The sequence below is a fragment of the Quercus lobata genome, chromosome 11 (genome assembly GCF_001633185.2).
Source record: "Quercus lobata isolate SW786 chromosome 11, ValleyOak3.0 Primary Assembly, whole genome shotgun sequence".
Taxonomy (NCBI): domain Eukaryota; kingdom Viridiplantae; phylum Streptophyta; class Magnoliopsida; order Fagales; family Fagaceae; genus Quercus; species Quercus lobata.
The window spans coordinates 5,615,171-5,636,190 of NC_044914.1; the positions used below are offsets into that span (position 1 = coordinate 5,615,171).

The following is a 21,020-nucleotide window of genomic DNA, read 5'->3' on the forward strand; positions in this document are numbered from 1 at the left end:
TAAAGAATAAGAAATTAAAATTGAGAAATATTGCTACAATATTTTTACAATATTTTCACAATAAATCTTAAGTGGTATGTTATTATTAGTTAATATTGGTGAGAAAAAAATAATTTGTTTAGAAATTGAAAAAAATAATTATAATAGTACATTCAAATTAAAATCAATATAAATTATCACAATACTTTCAGAATAAATCTTAAGTGGTAGGTTATTATTAGTTAATATTGGTGAGAAAAAAAATAATTTCACAATATTGATTTAAGTATGAAATAAACTCTCTTATATACATTGTCCTTTTTGGTAATTTATCTTTCAAACTACCACTTTTATAAGTGTTAGCCAAACACTCAGCTTTTTTAAAAAGCACTTTTTAACAGCTTTTACCAAACACTCAGCTTTTTGAAAAAGCACTTTTTCATTATGCACTTTTTGAAAACTTCACTTTTTCATTATGCACTTTTTCAAAAAGTTGAACCAAACTCACCCTAAAACGTGAGAAAAAAATAATTTGTTTAGAAATTGAAAAAAATAATTATAATAGTACATTCAAATTAAAATCAATATAAATTATCACAATACTTTCACAATAAATCTTAAGTGGTAGGTTATTATTAGTTAATATTGGTGAGAAAAAAAATAATTTCACAATATTGATTTAAGTATGAAATAAACTCTCTTATATACATTGTCCTTTTTGGTAATTTATCTTTCAAACTACCACTTTTATAAGTGTTAGCCAAACACTCAGCTTTTTAAAAATCACTTTTTAACAGCTTTTACCAAACACTCAGCTTTTTGAAAAAGCACTTTTTCATTATGCACTTTTTGAAAACTTCACTTTTTCATTATGCACTTTTTCAAAAAGTTGAACCAAACTCACCCTAAAACAACTAGCCGATGTCTCCCAGGGAACACCCTTGCTATCAAAATGACTAGTGTTTTATTTAAAGGAACAAACCAATGAATAGTTTTTTTAAAAATGGCCTTTAGACTTCATTATTGTGTGGGGTGTGGTATCTCTCTTCTCATAGATTTTACAAAGTTTGCAAAATTTTCAAGCTGCACCTACACTTTGGGTAAAAACCTTTTCTGTTTTTTTTTTTTTTTAATTAACATAGGTAGATAATGGGGAGGGGGAAGGGAATTCGAACCTCAAACATTGGGTAAAAGCATGACAACTTAAAATTAAACATGAGTTTGAATAAGCTAAACATAAGCTTTATTGAGTTTTTAGAGATTTTGGAGAGAGAAAAAAAATCATTTTTTTTTTAAGTTTGAGAATAAATATTTTGGATATAAATTTTCTTACAAGTTTCACAAAATATCCTTTTGCATGTTAAGATTTATACTATGTTTGGTTGAGAATAAAAATAAGATAATGGAAAAGGGGGAAGGAAAAGGGAGAGAAATTTGATATTCCATTGTTTGGATTAAGTGAAAAGGGAGAGAAGAAAATTTGATATTCCATTATTTGTTAGATTTTCCACCGGCCCCACCATTTTTGTCTCTCTCCAAATTGGGGATAAAATATTAAAAAATACGATGACTATTCTTGAACCAAATCTTCACAATTTTCACAAATATTCTTTTTAGATCTTGATTTATATTTTTTATTTTATTTATAAATTAAAAAAAAAAAAAAAAAAAAAAAAAAAATGAAAGTGATGATGTAGGTAACAACTGCATAATGGAGTTAATCTCAAGTGGATAAAGTGACAAATTTTAAACATGTGGGCAAAGTGAATTCAATTCTAACCTCCAGGAGATAATCTGTAATTATCCATATATATGTGTGTGTGTATGATGTCACTAAAAAATGAAAAACTTAATTGTAATGACCTAAGGAAAAGTATTAACTACATTTGTGCTACACCTATTTTTTTATTAGAATACTAAATATTTTAACACATACACATACTAGCTTAGTAACAATTAAGGCTAATTATAAAGTCAAGATCAACTTAGAGCATTCACATTAGTTCGTGCAAAATTGTTTATCTATTTTAGTATAAGAACCTATTTTTTTTATTTTACACAACCACTTTCTAAAATCACCCATATCAGACTATTTATTTTAAAAATTTATTTCAATATAATATTCATTTTATTACTTCTTTCAACTTCTCTCTCCTCCTCTTTCACAACCACAGCTACTACCATCACTACAACCACCACAAGACATACACTTACCACAGCCACCACCACCACTACAGCCATTACAAGACATATTTTATCGGTGTGCAAAGTTAGGCTTGTTGCCCATGGATCTACCTCATGTGAACAAAGTAGCCATTTACTGCATGATACCCACTTTTCTTAATTAATCAATTACTAAGAACATCAAACAGGTGCTCCAACAATTACAAAAAATTTATATATGGCTCTCTTAAAGATAAATTTCTGGCTCCACCACTACTTTAATGTTGCTTGTTTGGAAGTTACTCAAGTTTTTCTTACATCAACTATATTTCTAGACACTACAAATGTTCACATGCAAAAACTTTTCCTCTTGAAGAATCCCCCTATTTCTTTTCTACTTCTTTTTTTTATTTTTTTTATGCTTTAAGAAAAGAATAATTTAGTTTAGGTCAGCTGAAAGAAAGGGAAGATAGAATAAGTACGTGATGAATTGAAACTTTATATTAGCACTTGCCTAATATAACAATTTATAATTTAATAAAAGAAATTGTTAATAAAATAAATAATCCATAACCTTACTAATCCTAAATAATAATGGTTTTTTTTTTTTTTTGCTGAGTTAAATAATAATGGATTTGCACTCTACAGCTTTGCATCCATTGATACAAAACTCAGCCGTACATCACTTGAGCATTGAGATACAAACATTAACTTGCTCGCGAGAATTGTATAACAATTCCATTCACTAGGTAATGAGCGGATTTTTATGGAGCACAATTCTAAAATTTTTAGCATATCTAAAAAGTAGAAATTAGATTACAAGATTAAAATCATACTGTAAAAAATTAAATACTTTAGAATAGAATATAGAGAAATTGAATAAGAGAGTTAAGATATATTTAAAATTTTAAACCAAGTCATACCGTAAATCCAACCAGATAAAGTTTAGGTAATAAAAATGAACTTAACAACAGATAGTCTAGGTAGCAAAAAGGGTTTAGACCCTCAACATTGACAAAATGGCAGAAAACAAAAAATAGCTAGTTACTTCCAAGGTCCATTTCACAGAATTCATTCTTTTTCTTTTTTACCTTTTTCACCCAAAGAGGAGTATGTGTGTGGATATATATGTATATATTCAAAACAGAAAAATCAATACAGCAATCCATGTAAAAGAAATAATAAAAGGAATGCAGAATTAAGCTGAGTTGAAAGAGATTTACCTTGTCTTTAGCTCTCCAAAAGAACCCAGTGTCAAACTCATTAACGGGTACCATCCCCTTGATGTCTAGTTCCATGACGGCTGTCTTAATGCCATTTGCTAGTGGCATTCCCATTTGGCTTACAATGGAAAGCACACCAGTGCACTTCCCACAATCAGAGCACTGTGACACAAAGTAGACCAAACATATTACACTCCTATAACATACCAAACACTAAGCAACAATATTAGCCAAGTACACCCCAAGTCACAAACTATTTAACATTTTATATCAATAGGCAAGCCCAAATTAGACCAAACATATTATACTCCTATATATACCACACCCTAGTAAGCACAGGTGTGGATTTGGGTTCGAGTGCGGTGCGACAAATCGAAAATTTTTGAAAAAATAGGGTGAGGGTGCAAGTGCGGGTGCAGGTGCGGCGGGATACGTTTAGAGCAATTGTAGATAGATTTTAGAGCAATTGTGGATAGATTTTACAATTTGAGATAGATTTTAGTGTTTTTTTTCTTTAAAGTTTAAACTAGAGTCAAAACAGTGTGTTTTGCCGAATTTTTTTACTTTTACTTTTTTTTTAAAAACTTATTTTGCCCCAAATTGAACTGAATCAAGGCCTGTTTCGAACCGAATCGGAAAAGGAAAAAAAAAAAAGTTTCGTCATAGATGCATGTGCAACCGCGTCGATGGCCACATGGCGCATCCATGCATGCTGGACGCAAGTGATCCACCCCTGGAGGCACACCCGTGCTTTCCAGACCACACCCAAACACTGAGCAACAATATCAACCTAGTACACCCCAAGTCACAAACTATTTAACATTTTATATCAACATGCAACCCACCAATCAACAACAGCTAATAAGACCAATTCAAACAACAAGAAATAAACTATCTTAGCAATTATATTCACTCCCATACCAAACTAAACACCCAACAATGAGCAAAGGCATCAAATTAGCACACCAGAATTCACAAAACTATTAATGTTTAATCATTAAGCAAGCCCAGCATTCAACAGACATCACATTAAAATAAGGACAAAAATTACCTTAGGTACTCTTCCTTAGGTTTCCTTGTTAACATTCAGCCATGTAGCTACCTAACTAAAAAATACACTCCTATCCAATGAGAAAAAATCTACATGACAGAATCTTAAAAGGGGAACCTAATAGATTAAATATAGTTTTTTTTGGGATTGAAACCGTAACAACAACAAACCCTAACACTAGTGAAAAGAGTTGAAAATTGAAATAAATATCAGAGAAAGCTTGCAAAGAGCCACCTTTCTTTCTAGTTTTCTTTTTCATTTTCACTATTCACTATCCAATATAACTCCACAAAGAAACTCTACTTGAAAGGACTCTAGGACCCTTATTTAGTTAGAAAAGACACGAAACTCTAAATATATTAAAAAAAAAATTAACGTTTTATACTTATTTTCATAGAATGTTATACTTAAGTGTACTATATTTAAGTATAAAACTACTTTTGCAGTTAAAGAGAATTTAGTACATACACATATATTGAAAATATAATCGATACAACTCATTTTCATGAAATGTTTTTTCTTACACTTAAAGAGAAGTATAGTACATACACACACGTATATTGCAAACAAAAACAATACAACAACTGATGAAAATCTAATAAAAGGAATGTAGCATTGAGAATTTAACATTTTCTACTTATTTTCATAGAATGTTATACTTAAGTGTACTATACTTAAGTATAAAACTACTTTTGTAGTTAAAGAGAATTTAGTACTACTTTGGAAATATAGTATAGTGTATTATATATATAAAACTGAAACAATACAGCAACTCATTTTCATAGAACCTTTTTTTTTTACATATAAAGAGTATTATAGTACTATTCTAGAAGTATAGTACATACACATATAATGAAAATAGAAACAATACAACTCATTTTCATAAAATGTTTTATTTTACACTTAAGTATAGTACAACTTTGGAAGTTTAGTACATACACATATATTGAAAATAGAATCTAAAGAGAAACCAAAAACAATACAAGAAAGAAGAAAAGCACAGAGAGAAAAGAGAAAAGAGAGATAGAGAATTTGTGGAGAAAATATCAGTTCTGATTCAATGCCTCAATATCGGTTACAGACCCCAATATATAGGGATTAACCACTTCCGTATAATGTGGAATATCCTAACTAACATAGCTCAGATGATGACACGTAGACAAGAGCATAGGATGCTAACACTTGGACTCTGGGTCCGTTTGAATACAACTTATTTTGCTAAAAACTGAAAACATTGTAGCAAAATAATTTTTAAATGTAAAAAATTACTGTTCACTCTTTTTTTACTACTCATATGCCTTGGTGCATTGTTCATACGTGGACGTGAACGTGGATCCAAACCCACACTCTAAACTGTAACAAACTTATGCTACATGTAGTTTCATAGTTTCATAGCTAAGCTACATGTTGTGTAGCCTCTACCTTGAACTCAATCTCTGGCTTTACAGAATTGATACGATTCATTTTCATGGAATGCTTTTTCTTACATTTAAAGAGAAGTATAGTACATATACACACATATATTGAAAACAGAAACAATGCAACTACTGATGAAAATCTAATAAAAGGAATGTAGCATAGAAAAGCAAATTATATTTTTTCTTAACTAGAAAGCTTAACATCAAAAGGGGGCGTTGCTGAATAATGGCGTTGAGATTGTTGTCATGGTTCTTAACATCAAAAGGTTGGTACCTATTCCTGAGTTTGATACTAAATTTTCCTGAACAGCTAAAGATAAGGTAAATCATTCTCAATTCTTTTGGAGTAAGGAGCTTAACAAAGTTATATGGTTTGTTTCATTGTATTGCATTTTTTTAGATTTTGATTAGAGAGCTTAACAATAGTAAAGTTTGCTTCTCTATACTGTATTTCTTTAATTAGATATTTAGTTGTTGTATTGTGTTTGTTTTTAGGTTATTGGAGCATCTTCAACTCCTTTCACATTGAACCAGGACAGCCAAAAGATGTGAAGCAATAGCATGATGGTGAGAATCTGAGCTAAGAGGGGATGCATAGGTACCATTTTTCTACACAAATAAGGATGGGTAGGATTCACTACATTTCTTGCAGTTATGAGAGTCCATAATATTTGTCTACCTTTTTTTGTCAATGCCCTTTCAATTGCTATTCTACCACTTGACTGGTATAATGCACTACTATTTGTTCAAGTTTATTTGAGTTTTTGACTATGAAGTGGAATTACTGTTCTACTGTTTGATTAGTTTACTAACTATTATCTGTTGAAGTTTATATTATGTCTAAGTGGTTGGATTTTATTGAATAAGTGGGTTTAAATATGTCTCTCTCTTATTCATTTTCTTTATATTCTTCTATTCTTTATATGTTCTAAAGTATTTTATGTTTTACAGTATGATTTGTTCTTGCAATATAATTTCTACTTTTTAGATATGTTAGAATTTTTAGAATTGTGCTTTATATGAAAACGATGTTGTGAGAGGAGAATAAGGTAATTGCACTAGGTGCAATACCAAGCTCGATCCTAATGCGAACACCCCTAATAGGGCACAATAATTTGATATATTTATATGGTATTTCTTGAAATAATAGACTATACCTACTAGATATTCGAAACGTTAATTCATTGCAACAATATATATATATATATATAGCATCAAAATTGTTATTAAAATATTTAGAGTTTATTGCAACAAATTTTTTTATTGCATCAAACTTATTACCTTAAATTTTATTGCAACACCTCGTAGCAACTATTACAATGACTCTAATGTTATTGCAATGGTTTTTTTATTGCAATAATATTGTGGATTTTCCATTAAATGCAAGACCCATTTTTATAGATTTTTTTTTTTTAGTTAAAAAGAATATAGTACTATTTTGGAAATATAGTATAATATAGTATATATATATATAACTAAAACAATTAATACAACAACTCATTTTTCATAAAATGTTTTATTCTAGAAGTATAGTACATACATGCATATATCGAAAACGTAAACAATACAACAACTCATTTTCATAGAATGGTTTTTACACTTAAAAATAAGTATAGTACTACTTTGGAAGTATAATACACACTGAAAACAAAATTAATACAACTCATTTTCATGAAATGTTTTTTCTAACATTTAAAGAGAAGTATAGTACATATATACACATATACTGAAAACAAAAACAATACAACAACCAATGAAAATCTAATAAAGGGAATGTAGCATCGAAAAACAAACTATATAACTTCTTAACTAGAGAGTTTAACATCAAAAGGGGTGCTGCTAAAAAATGGCGTTGAGACTATTGTCATGATTCTTGACATCAAAAGGTTGGTACCCGTTCCTGAGTTTTATATTGAATTTTCTTGAACAACTAAAGATGAGGCAAATCTCTCTCAATTCTTCTGGAGTAGGGAGCTTAACGAAGTTATATGGTTGTTAAAGGTGGTGGAGTTTGCAAGTCGTAATGGTCGTTGAAGAGTTTTAGTAGATGGAATCCATGAGTTTAGAGCCATCATGAAAAAGCCATGGTTGCACACGGCATCCTCTAGATTGAATGTTGTGATGCACTCCCCTAATTGCAAGTGCAACAAATGACAACTACCCATTTTTTTTCTTTTTTCCTCTCCTATTTTGTGTTCTTAATTAGTTGCTTCCAAATGCTAGCTTTGGATTTACAACACCACAACACTATTTTAGTTTTGGCTGTTTGGGGAGGAGAGAGATTCTTATATAGGCATATAGCTAGGCCTTTCCACCGCTATTTAGTTTTGTCAGATTAGGAATTATTGTTTTTCTTTTCTTTTCTTTTACTCAGGTGTGCATGTGTATTAAATATTAACAATCACTAGTCGCATACCCGCGCGTTGCGCGTAATAATTTTTTTAAGATAGTCTCATTAAATATTTTATTAATACTATAATTTTAGTTATTAACCATTAGTTTTTAAGTTAATAAAAACTTTAAAGATAAGTTAAATTTTTCTCAATTCTTTTGGAGTAGGGAGCTTAACAAAGTTATATGGTTTGTTTCATTGTATTGCATTTTTTTAGATTTTGATTAGAGAGCTTAACAATAGTAAAGTTTGCTTCTCCATACTGTATTTCATTAATTAGATATTTAGTTGTTGTATTGTGTTTGTTTTTAGGTTACTGGAACATCTTCAACTCCTTTCACATTGAAGCAGGACAGCCAAAAGATGTGAAGCAATATCATGATTGTGAGAATCTGAGCTAAGAGGGGATGCATAGGTACCATTTTTCTACACAAATAAGGATGGGTAGGATTCACTACATTTCTTGCAGTTATGAGAGTCCATAATATTTGTCTACCTTTTTTTTTTCAATGCCCTTTCAATTGCTATTCTACCACTTGATTGGTATAATGCACTATTATCTGTTCAAGTTTATTTGAGTTTTTGACTATGAAGTGGAATTCCTGTTCTACTGTTTGATTAGTTTACTAACTATTATCTGTTGAATTTTATATTATGTCTAAGTGGTTGGATTTTATTGAATAAGTGGGTTTAAATATGTCTCTCTCTTATTCATTTTCTTTATATTCTTCTATTCTTTATATGTTCTAAAGTATCTTATGTTTTACAGTATGATTTGTTCTTGCAATATAATTTCTACTTTTTAGATATGTTAGAAATTTTAGAATTGTGCTTTATATTAAAACGATGTTGTGATAGGAGAATAAGGTAATTGCACTAGGTGCAATACCAAGCTCGATCCTAATGCGAACACCCCTAATAGGGCAGAATAATTTGATATATTTATATGGTATTTCTTGAAGTAATGGACTATACCTACAAGATATTCAAAACGTTAATTCATTGCAACAATATATATATATATATATATATAGCATCAAAATTGTTATTAAAATATTTGGAGTTTATTACAACAAATTTTTTTATTGCATCAAACTTATTACCTTAAATTTTATTGCAACACCTCGTAGCAACTATTACAATGACTCTAATGTTATTGCAATGGTTTTTTTATTGCAATAATATTGTGGATTTTCCATTAAATGCAAGACCCATTTTTATAGATTTTTTTTTTTTTTTAGTTAAAAAGAATATAGTACTATTTTGGAAATATAGTATATATATATATATATATATATATAACTAAAACAATTAATACAACAACTCATTTTTCATAAAATGTTTTATTCTAGAAGTATAGTACATACATGCATATATCGAAAACATAAACAATACAACAACTCATTTTCATAGAATGGTTTTTACACTTAAAAATAAGTATAGTACTACTTTGGAAGTATAATACACACTGAAAACAAAATTGATACAACTCATTTTCATGGAATGTTTTTTCTAACACTTAAAGAGAAGTATAGTACATATATACACATATACTGAAAACAAAAACAATACAACAACCAATGAAAATCTAATAAAGAGAATATAGCATAGAAAAACAAACTATATAACTTCTTAACTAGAGAGCTTAACATCAAAAGGGGTGCTGCTAAAAAATGGCGTTGAGACTATTGTCATGATTCTTGATATTAAAAGGTTGGTACCCGTTCCTGAGTTTTATATTGAATTTTCTTGAACAACTAAAGATGAGACAAATCTCTCTCAATTCTTCTGGAGTAGGGAGCTTAACGAAGTTATATGGTCGTTAAAGGTGGTGGAGTTTGCAAGTCGTAATGGTCGTTGAAGAGTTTTAGTAGATGGAATCCATGAGTTTAGAGCCATCATGAAAAGGCCATGGTTGCACACGGCATCCTCTAGATTGAATGTTGTGATGCGCTCCCCTAATTGCAAGTGCAACAAATGACAACTACCCTTTTTTTTTTCTTTTTTCCTCTCCTATTTTGTGTTCTTAATTAGTTGCTTCCAAATGCTAGCTTTGGATTTACAACACCACAACACTATTTTAGTTTTGGCTGTTTGGGGAGGAGAGAGATTCATATATAGGCATATAGCTAGGCCTTTCCACCGCTCTTTAGTTTTGTCAGATTAGGAATTATTGTTTTTCTTTTCTTTTCTTTTACTCAAGTGTGCATGTGTATTAAATATTAACAATCACTAGTCGCATACCCGCGCGTTGCGTGTAATAATTTTTTTAAGATAGTCTCATTAAATATTTTATTAATACTATAATTTTAGTTATTAACCATTAGTTTTTAAGTTAATAGAAATTTTAAAGGTAAGGTAAATCTTTCTCAATTCTTTTGGAGTAGGGAGCTTAACAAAGTTATATGGTTTGTTTCATTATATTGCATTTTTTTAGATTTTGATTAGAGAGCTTAACAATAGTAAAGTTTGCTTCTCCATACTGTATTTCTTTAATTAGATATTTAGTTGTTGTATTGTGTTTATTTTTAGGTTACTGGAACATCTTCAACTCCTTTCACATTGAACCAGGACAGCCAAAAGATGTGAAACAATAGCATGATGGTGAGAATCTGAGTTAAGAGGGGATGCATAGGTACCATTTTTCTACACAAATAAGGATGGGTAGGATTCACTACATTTCTTGTAGTTATGATGAGTCCATAATATTTGTCTACCTTTTTTTTTCAATGCCCTTTCAATTGCTATTCTACCACTTGACTGGTATAATGCACTATTATCTATTCAAGTTTATTTGAGTTTTTGACTATGAAGTGGAATTACTGTTCTACTGTTTGATTAGTTTACTAACTATTATCTGTTGAAATTTATATTATGTCTAAGTGGTTGGATTTTATTGAATAAGTGGGTTTAAATATGTCTCTCTCTTATTCATTTTCTTTATATTCTTCTATTCTTTATATTTTCTAAAGTATTTTATGTTTTACAGTATGATTTGTTCTTGCAATATAATTTCTACTTTTTAGATATGTTATAAAATTTAGAATTGTGCTTTATATTAAAACGATGTTGTGAGAGGAGAATAAGGTAATTGCACTAGGTGCAATACCAAGCTCGATCCTAATGCGAACACACCTAATAGGGCACAATAATTTGATATATTTATATGGTATTTCTTGAAGTAATAGACTATACCTACAAGATATTCGAAACGTTAATTCATTGCAACAATATATATATATATATATATATAGCATCAAAATTGTTATTAAAATATTTGGAGTTTATTGCAACAAATTTTTTTATTGCATCAAACTTATTACCTTAAATTTTATTGCAACACCTCGTAGCAACTATTACAATGACTCTAATGTTATTGCAATAATATTGTGGATTTTCCATTAAATGCAAGACCCATTTTTATAGATTTTTTTTTTTTTAGTTAAAAAGAATATAGTACTATTTTGGAAATATAGTATAATATAGTATATATATATATATATATATATATATAACTAAAACAATTAATACAACAACTCATTTTTCATAAAATGTTTTATTCTAGAAGTATAGTACATACATGCATATATTGAAAATATAAACAATACAACAACTCATTTTCATAGAATGGTTTTTACACTTAAAAATAAGTATAGTACTACTTTGGAAGTATAGTACACACTGAAAACAAAATTGATACAACTCATTTTCATGGAATGTTTTTTCTAACACTTAAAGAGAAGTATAGTACGTATATACACATATACTGAAAACAAAAACAATACAACAACCAATGAAAATCTAATAAAGGGAATGTAGCTTAGAAAAGCAAACTGTATAACTTGTTAACTGGAGAGCTTAACATCAAAAGGGGTGCTGTTAAAAAATGGCGTTGAGACTATTGTCATTATTCTTGACATCAAAAGGTTGGTACCCGTTCCTGAGTTTGATATTGAATTTTCCTGAACAACTTAAGATGAGGCAAATCTCTCTCAATTCTTCTGGAGTAGGAAGCTTAACGAAGTTATATGGTTTGCTTAATTGTACTGCATTCTTTTAGATTTTCATTAGAGAGCTTAACAATGATGAAGTTTGCTTCTTTATACTATATTTCTTTAATTAGATATTTATGAGTTGCTAGATTGTGTTCATTTTAAGGTTACTAGAACATCTTCAATTCCTTTCACCATTGAACCAGTACAGCTAAAAGATGTAAAGCAGCAGCATGATGGTGAGAATCTGAGCCAAGAGAGGATGCATGGGTAACGTCTTTCTACACAAATATAGATGGGTAGAATTCATTGTTTTTCTTGTAGTTATGAGATTTGAGATTCTAGTTAACTCAACTGGTAAAGTATTTGATTGTTGAATAAGAGATTTGGAGTTCAATCTCCGTTATCATCAAAAACCAATTAGTGTTTTGGTATTATGATAAATTGGTATTATTTTTTTTTTTTTTTTTTGAGAATCTAAATAGCTATTATTAGAAGTAAACCCATAAGTTGAAACTCTAAAAAAAAAAAAAAAGAGTGAAGAAATAATTAAAAAAAGTAGAAGAATGATGGGTAATTGCACATGATGTAATAGCCTAGGTATGGTATTGGTATTGGTATTGGTATTGGTATTGGATCTAATCCAACAAATTGCATGCTTTCTTACCTTTTATTGAATTTAAAAAAAAAAAAGAAAAAGAAAAAGAAAAGAGGCATGCGACCCTATTTTTTGTTGACCATAATTTTATCGGGCCGGATCATTAAGTGGCTCCAGTCCACTCCATATAAACAAAAACAACTAAACCCAAGAAGATTGCTCAATATTGAGATCGGAAATCGGAAATGAAATGAACTGAACAGGGAAAGAAAGGAATTACTAGTTCCCTAATTTTGGTGATGCACCTTGGCCTATCGGCCATCTCGATCTGGTCCTCGCAGAGCGATCAGGCATCTACTCATTAGATCCCCATTCTTCACTTCTTCACAGGAAAAAAAAAAAAATCAAAAATGGCAGGCGGAGCAGCTGGTGGTTTCCTAAGTCGAGCCTTCGAGTCTATGCTCAAAGAATGTTCCTTCACCAAAAAATCTCCCGACCTTCAAAAAGCCATTCAAACCTTTCAAGGTCCTCTCAGATCTCCTCTTCAAATTTCATTTCCTTTTTTCTTTGTTTCACTTTCTACTTTTTTTTCAAACGTGTTCTTCTCTTTTTTTCAGATAATTGCAAGACGCCGGATGCAGCGCCTCCTCAAGACGAGAGGTAATGGATTGAAAATTTTCAAATTTGTAAAAATTCTGAATTCTGAGATCACACCTTTTGAATTTTGTAGTTCGGGCGAAATTGAGAGCGCTGGATCTGTTAATGCCGTTTTGTCAAGTGCTGGAAACACACTCGAAGGACCGCAAGCTGAGCTTGTGCTGAATCCGCTTCGTCTTGCATTCGAAACTAAGAATTTGAAACTCATAGAACCTGCTTTGGATTGTCTTCATGTATGTATGTTTGATTGTTTGTTATTGTTTAAAGTGTTGTAGGTAGTTTATGTGTGGTGGCTAATGTTGCTGTTTGATGCAGAAACTGATTGCATATGATCATTTGGAAGGAGATCCTGGATTAGAAGGCGGTAAAAATGTGCCGCTGTTCACGGACATTTTGAACATGATTTGCAATTGTGTTGACAATTCATCGCCTGATAGGTACGCGAGTGTAGCGTGTTGGTTGTGCCTTTTGCTATTGTGTTTGTTGTTATGGTTGTTTAATTTTTTTTTTTTTTTTTTTTTTTTTGGGATCGATGTGCAGTACCGTTTTGCAAGTGTTGAAGGTACTTCTTACTGCTGTGGCATCCGCCAAGTTCAGAGGTACGCGATCTTTTATTGTACCATTGGCTTTATACTTTATTCTTGTGGAAGCATTGTGCTCTGGAGTATAGTGCATTTTGAAATGTGGTGTAGGAGTTGAACACCCTAATCGTGTTATCAAACTGTCTGTGTTAAATGAATGATTTTGGCACAGGATTATTTGGCATTTTTCTAAAATTTGGTTAAAGTGTGGTTGAATTGAGAATAGTGAGGCTCTAAAAAGATGTGTCTTGGTCAGCATCCCTTCATCTACTTTTTATTAGAATATTTGGATTTATTGAATTTGAGATTTTAGTTCTTTAATTGGTATTTGATATGAATTTTGTGTATTTGAATACCTGGATAGCTCACTATTCATTATCCTGATTTATATGAGTTTGATAAGGAAGCTTGTATGTCTGATGTTTTGAGTCACTAGGCGGCTGGGAATGATAGAGTTTGGAACTTGAGATTTTATAGGGATTTTCACGATTGGGAACTAGAGGCAGTTTTCACTCTCGGAATTCCTAGTGGTGTGGGGAGTGACAGATTACGTTGGTGCCTTAAGGGAAGTGGTAAGTTTGATACTCGGTCTTTTTACCAAGAGATTTGGGATGCTCCTATCTCCATCTTTCCTTGGAAGGGTATTTGGAAAGTAAAGGTTCCTAAAAGTGTTTTTCTCTTTATATGGACAACAGCTTTATGTCGAATTCTCACTTTGGATGACCTTATGAGAAGGGGTCTCCCTTTGGTGAAGCGGTGCAGTATGTTCTGTTGTAATGGGTAATCCATGGACCATCTCCTTCTTCATTGTGGTGATGCACATACATTGTGGGTGAATATGTTTCAGATTTTTGGGATTCAATGGGTCATGCTGTGCTCTATTGCAAGTTTATTATTTTGTTGGAGAAACTGGCTTGGGAAGTATAAATAAAATATTTGGAATTTGGTTCCAGGCTATTTGATGTGGATTGTTTGATGAAGTGGAATTGTCACTTTTTTGAGGATATTGAAAAATCATTGGATCAATTAAAAGATTTGTGCTAGCGAACTCTTTTTGTTTGGTCTCAGTCTTGGGGTTCCTTGGATTGTTCTTTCCGGTTTTAGCATAGAATTCCTTGTTTCTCTTAGAATAGCCTCTTGATCTCTTTGCTTTTTTTTTTTTTTTTCATCATCATGAACTCATTGTTTTTTCTATTTCTTTTATCAATAAAACTACTCTTATTAAAAAAAACGTATTTGATCTGTCTCTGCTTTTTTCAATAAAATTACTTTTCACTTAAAAAAGAAGAAGGGAAATGTGGTTTAGGAGTTGTAGATTGCAAAGTGGTGTTCAATTGGTGCGTTATGTTTATTGTTTGAACACATTAACTTGAACGGAAAATACTTCACTGTTTCTGAGATAGCTCAAATTCTTGATGAGTTGTGTTGTAGCTGCCAATATTCGGAGAAGTTGTTCTGGTCTAGGACAGCGTGCTGGTTTCATTTAGTTGTTCCATTTGCTAGAGTAATCACGGCCATTGATTGGGTGCGCATGGACAATTAAAATGATGTACATTTAGGACATGAAATGTTGAAAAAAAATAAAGTCAACATACCTGTTGATGAGTGTAAACTGTGAAGAAATGATCTAATGGATTTAGACTTTTCATTATTATGGATGGTTGAGTTGGGTACTGTGGTAGTGAATTTCCTCACGAGAGTGATACAACATGAAAGATAGTTGTTACTTCATAATTTGTAGATTCCAAGATTTATTTTGTAGCTATTGTGAAATTTCATATTGGCTCAAAGTGCAATATGGTTTTGAAGGTCAACTCTTTAGGAGTTTGGGGTTAAATTGGGTTTTTATTTGATGAGTTATAGTTAGTTAATCAGGGGCAATATGTATATATTTCCTGCACATTATGGTATCTTAGTACTTGTCAAACAAAAAAGAAAGGGTATATTAGTAATTGACTCCAGTCTAGAACTTTCTTGAAGTTTCTAAGTGCCTTGAAATTATTTTCAGTTAGTAGAAAATTTGGTTGTCAAATTAAGAATCCCAAGAAAGAGTTCTTGTATTATGTAATCAATGTATTAAAAAGGGTTTTCTCAAAAAAAATAAAAATAAAAATAAAAATGGTGAGTTGATTAATGGAATTTGGGTGTATAGAGCGTTCTTTTCTGTCTCTCTCTTCTTTAGTGCACTGTTAATAGTCATATCAATTTTCGCTCAGTCTTTGAACTGCAACATACTTATCTACTTAACTTCTTTTTTATAACCCTTAATCAAGCCTTTCTCTTTACATCTTAAAACGCTAAAACCCAATAACTACCAAATAACCTATCAAACCATTCTTAACTTCCCAATCACAATAATTGTCTAGAATGGTCCCACAATCTGTATGCTTCAAGAAACAGTGCTCTTGTGTTTATTTCACCATTGTTTCAAAATCCTAGTCAATCTTTGAACTTAAATTTTTTTTTTGGGTAAATTATGTATTTGGTCCCCAACTTTACGCTGTATGTCAATTTAATCCCTGACCTTTCAAATGTGTCAGTTTAGTCCCTAACTTCATTGTATTGTGTCGAAATTGCCTCTGCCGTTAAGTTATGGATGGAAAATTCTGATGTGGCTAACGGCCAAAATAAAATATTATTTTCATGCCACATAAACTGCCACTTGGACTGCAACATCAGCATAACCTTAAAAGAAACCTGATAAGTGAGTAACTGCTCTATTTGGGATCAAAATCCCTAACAGTCAGCATGATTTCACTGGGCTGCTTCACGTTGATTTTGAGTAATTGGATTAGCAAACTCACTGAACAACAACAAATCCAAGAATAATTAGATTAGCAAACCCAGTTTTGGAATTTCAAGCGGTGTTCTCTCTTTGTTGCCCAATATCTTTCAGACATATTACACCAAAAATGGCACCAACACACGCAAAACAAAAAGCCAGATTACCCTACTATGGATGGGTTAGACTTTGCATGCATTGAAGAGGAAGAGAGGTTGTCCTTGGAGAAGGAGTTCTCGAAGGAGGAAGTCATCCAGGTGTTAAGGGAGATGGAGGGTGATAAAGCCCCTGGTCCTGATGGTTTCACCATGGCTTTTTTTCACAAATGTTGGAGTGTTGTGGAAAAGGATGTCATGGATTTCTTTGACTATTTTCATCGGCAATCTATGTTTGAACGGTCTTTGAATGCTTCGTTTCTCACTCTAATTCCCAAAAAGTGTAATGCTGTTTCCATTAAGGACTTTCGCCCTATCAGTTTGGTGGGTAGTGTGTACAAGCTGCTATCCATAGTGTTGGCTAATAGGTTGAGGGTGGTTTTGGATAATCTTATCTCAGAGTCTCAAAATTCGTTTGTTGGCGGAAGACAAATTCTGGATTCAGTGCTTATTGCAAATGAATGTCTGGATAGTAGGTTGAAGAGCAGATTACCAGGTGTGGTTTGCAAGCTTGACATTGAAAAAGCTTATGACCATGTGAACTGGGAGGCCTTGTTTTATTTGTTGGGCCAAATGGGTTTTGGGGTGAAATGGAGGGGATGGATTAAGGCTTGTGTTACTTCTGTCCGTTTTTCTGTTCTGGTAAACGGTTCCCATGAAGGTTTTTTTGGTAGTTCTCGTGGTTTGAGACAAGGGGATCCATTATCCCCGCTTCTGTTTCTTTTGATTATGGAGGTTTTGAGTAGACTTTTGAAGAAGTCAGAGGAGTGTAATCTTATTCGGGGTTTTCAGGTGGGCCCTGTGAATTCTGTTGGGTTGCGTATCTCCCATCTACTATTTGCTGATGACACTATCTTATTTTGTGATGCCTCTAGGGAACAGCTTCTGTCCATTAGGTTGGTGTTGTCTTGTTTTCAGGCCTTTACGGGTTTGAAGGTCAATGTTGGGAAAAGTGAGATTGTCCCTGTTGGGGAGGTAAATAACCTAAACGCTCTGGCTAATATTCTTCAATGTAGAGTGGGCAGTTTGCCTATGAAATATTTGGGGATGCCGTTGGGGACTTCTTTTAAGACAGCTTCGATATGGAATCTTATTTTGGAGAAAATGGAGAAAAAGCTATCTGGGTGGAAGCGTCTCTATTTATCTAAGGGTGGTAGGCTCATGTTACTTAAGAGTACTCTCTCAAGCCTCCCAACATACTTCTTATCTCTTTTTACTATTCCTAAAGCTGTGGCTGCTAGATTGGAAAGGATTCAGAGGAATTTTCTTTGGGGATCTTCTGAGGGGAGTTTCAAATATCCTTTGGTGGCTTGGGAAAAGGTGTGTTTACCCGTCAAGATGGGTGGTTTGGGGATTAGAAGTGTGGTGTCTTTTAATCGAGCTTTATTAGGGAAATGGTTGTGGAGATATGGGCATGAAGATACCCATCTTTGGCGGCGAGTTATCTCCACAAAATATGGTGAGGGCCAAGGGGGGTGGTGCTCTAAAGTGTGCAGGAGGACTCGTGGGTGTGGCCTATGGAGAAGCATTAATGAAGGGTGGGAGAGCTTCTCTAAGCATCTGTCTTTCGTAGTGGGTGAAGGCACTCGTATACGCTTTTGGCATGATAGGTGGATTGGTGATAATACTCTAAAAAATCTCTATCCTGATCTCTATATGTGTTCAGCGGTCAAGGATGCTTGTATCTCTGAGGTTTTGTGGATGCCAGATGGGGGTACTGTTAGAGTATGGGATTTAAGGTTCTATAGAGCTTTTGAAGATTGGGAGTTAGCTGCATCTTATTCTCTTCTCCAGCTTATCCAAACTCGCATTCCTCGGGGTGATAGGAGTGATACTCTTTGTTGGCGGTTGAAGGGTGATGGAAATTTTGACACCCGGTCTTATTACCATGCGATTCGGGGTGCTTCGAATTCTTTGTTTCCTTGGAAGGGTGTTTGGAAACCAAAGATTCCTAGGCGAGTGGCGTTCTTTTTGTGGACAGCTACTCATGGTCGAATCCTCACTTTGGACAATCTAATGCTTAGGGGTCGCTCGTTGGCTACTTGGTGTTGTATGTGTTGTTGTGATGGGGAGTCAGTAGACCATTTTCTCCTTCACTGTCCTATTACTCATTCCCTTTGGACTTTTATGCTTCAGGCCTTTGGTATTCATTGGGTGATGCTAGGATCAGTGGCGGGTTTGTTATCTTGTTGGCATCAGTGGCTCGGGAAACATAATTCAGACATCTGGAATTTGGTTCCAGGGTGCTTAATGTGGATTGTGTGGTTGGAACGAAATCGTCGTTCCTTTGAGGATAATGAGAAGACTTTGGATGAGTTAAAAGTTTTATGCCAACGTAGTCTTTGGGAGTGGTCTCGGTGTTGGGGTTTTACTGAATGTTCTTCTCTCTCTGAGTTTATGTTTTCTCTTAGCTTAGTTTCCTAATTTCTTGTTTGTTTGTTTGTTTGTTTGTTTGTTTTTGTTTGTTTGTTTTTTTTTTTTTTTTTTTTTTTTTTTTTTTTTTTTTTTTTTTTTCTTGTTCATCATCATGAACAACTTGTACTTTTCTTTTCTTTTTTCTCTTTATTAATAAATTTCTGATTACCTATCAAAAAAAAAAACAAAAAGCCAGATTACCCTTTTTTTTTCTGCAAAAGAGTTCTTGAAACCCAAAATAGACATCTGTACAAGAATGAATAATTTCTAGGATTTATTTTTCCTTGACGGCCATGAAACATAGCCCAGACCTCTGCCATAGAAGACGATGATGAAGAGGCAGAGCATTGAACCCATGGCGATGAACTTCAACGCTATGATCAGCCCCCAAATGTTGTCGTCCACCTCAGCTCTAGGCTCTAGCTTAGCCCATTTAAACCTCATCTTAAACAAACCCAACGGGCCCCACCACTATGTGAGATCAATGATATCCATCTCTCTGGTAGCTTCTTGTAACAAATTGATGGAGATTAATATTTATATTTGTGGGTGGTAGTGGGCTTGCGGTGATGGTGGAGAAGATGACATAGTTGGCGTTGGCAAGAGAGAGACTTATTAGATGAACAAATTGATGGAGATTAGATAAACAAGCAATGACCTGTGGGTGTTTGCGTAATTTTTTTAATATTTAATTAAATGGTTAAAAAGAAGGGAGTTAATATTCTTGTGGTTTGAGTTGGCTAGTTTTCTATGTTTGATATCCAAACTATGAAATTCATAAATTCTGGAATTTAAAATGATGGGAGAATAAATCCCATTATTTGTTAATTTCCTTGCAATTAACAAATTCCAAATCCAAACACACGGAAGGATAATACCAAACCCATTTGTGAAGCAGCCTAGTGAAATTGTGTGACTTATCAGGTTTTATTATTATTATTATTACTTTTTTAAAGGTTATGCTGACATGGCAGTCTAGGTGGTAGTTTAGGTGGCAAAAAAATAATTTTTTATGTTGGCTATTAGCCATATCAGCATTTTTCCTCCATCACTTGACGAAATGGACCCTTTTGACGCAATACCAAAAGGTTAGGAACTAAACTGACACATTTGAAAGGTCAGGGACCAAAATGACACAACCAAAGAGTTAGGGACTAAATATGTAATTTACCATCTTTTTTCTAAAGTTCTAAACCCTAGATTCATAAATTTTCTTAATCCTAGGCCCGCTAAATTCACAAGTAGACAGATTTGACTACTTTTGATGCTGTATTCTATCTCACTAATAATAAATTCTCAACCTTTGTATCTTAATGGACATAATACAGTTGAGGCTTGAGAGTTCATGAAATAGGGTATGCACCATTGTATAAGAAGTGCCCATGGGGAACAAATCATCGGAATTTGGGGTAAGTAGAACTGCAGAAGTGCATTCACAATACAAGAATTAAAAACATTCACACAATAGACAAAGTTTAACATGATTTGGTAAATTCAATGCCTACATCCATGACCAACGTCAACCAAAATATATTATCTGTAATATGCATAACAAACAAATTCAATCAAACTTCTCAAACCATACCTATAAACTGACAAAAAAAAAAAAAAAAA

The 21,020-nt window shown here is 32.6% G+C and overlaps 1 protein-coding gene across 1 annotated transcript in view; it reads left to right on the forward strand.

The window, feature by feature from the left end:
* The first annotated feature begins 12,997 nt into the window (after positions 1–12,997).
* Positions 12,998–21,020, forward strand: part of LOC115968198 (brefeldin A-inhibited guanine nucleotide-exchange protein 5) — a 38,983-nt gene continuing 30,960 nt past the window's right edge. Inside the window, exons 1-5 of the mRNA XM_031087511.1 lie at positions 12,998–13,341; positions 13,434–13,476; positions 13,547–13,706; positions 13,789–13,910; positions 14,014–14,072. Coding sequence (XP_030943371.1) covers positions 13,227–13,341; positions 13,434–13,476; positions 13,547–13,706; positions 13,789–13,910; positions 14,014–14,072 — 499 coding nt within the window. The 5' untranslated portion in view covers positions 12,998–13,226. The remainder of the gene's footprint in view (positions 13,342–13,433; positions 13,477–13,546; positions 13,707–13,788; positions 13,911–14,013; positions 14,073–21,020) is intronic.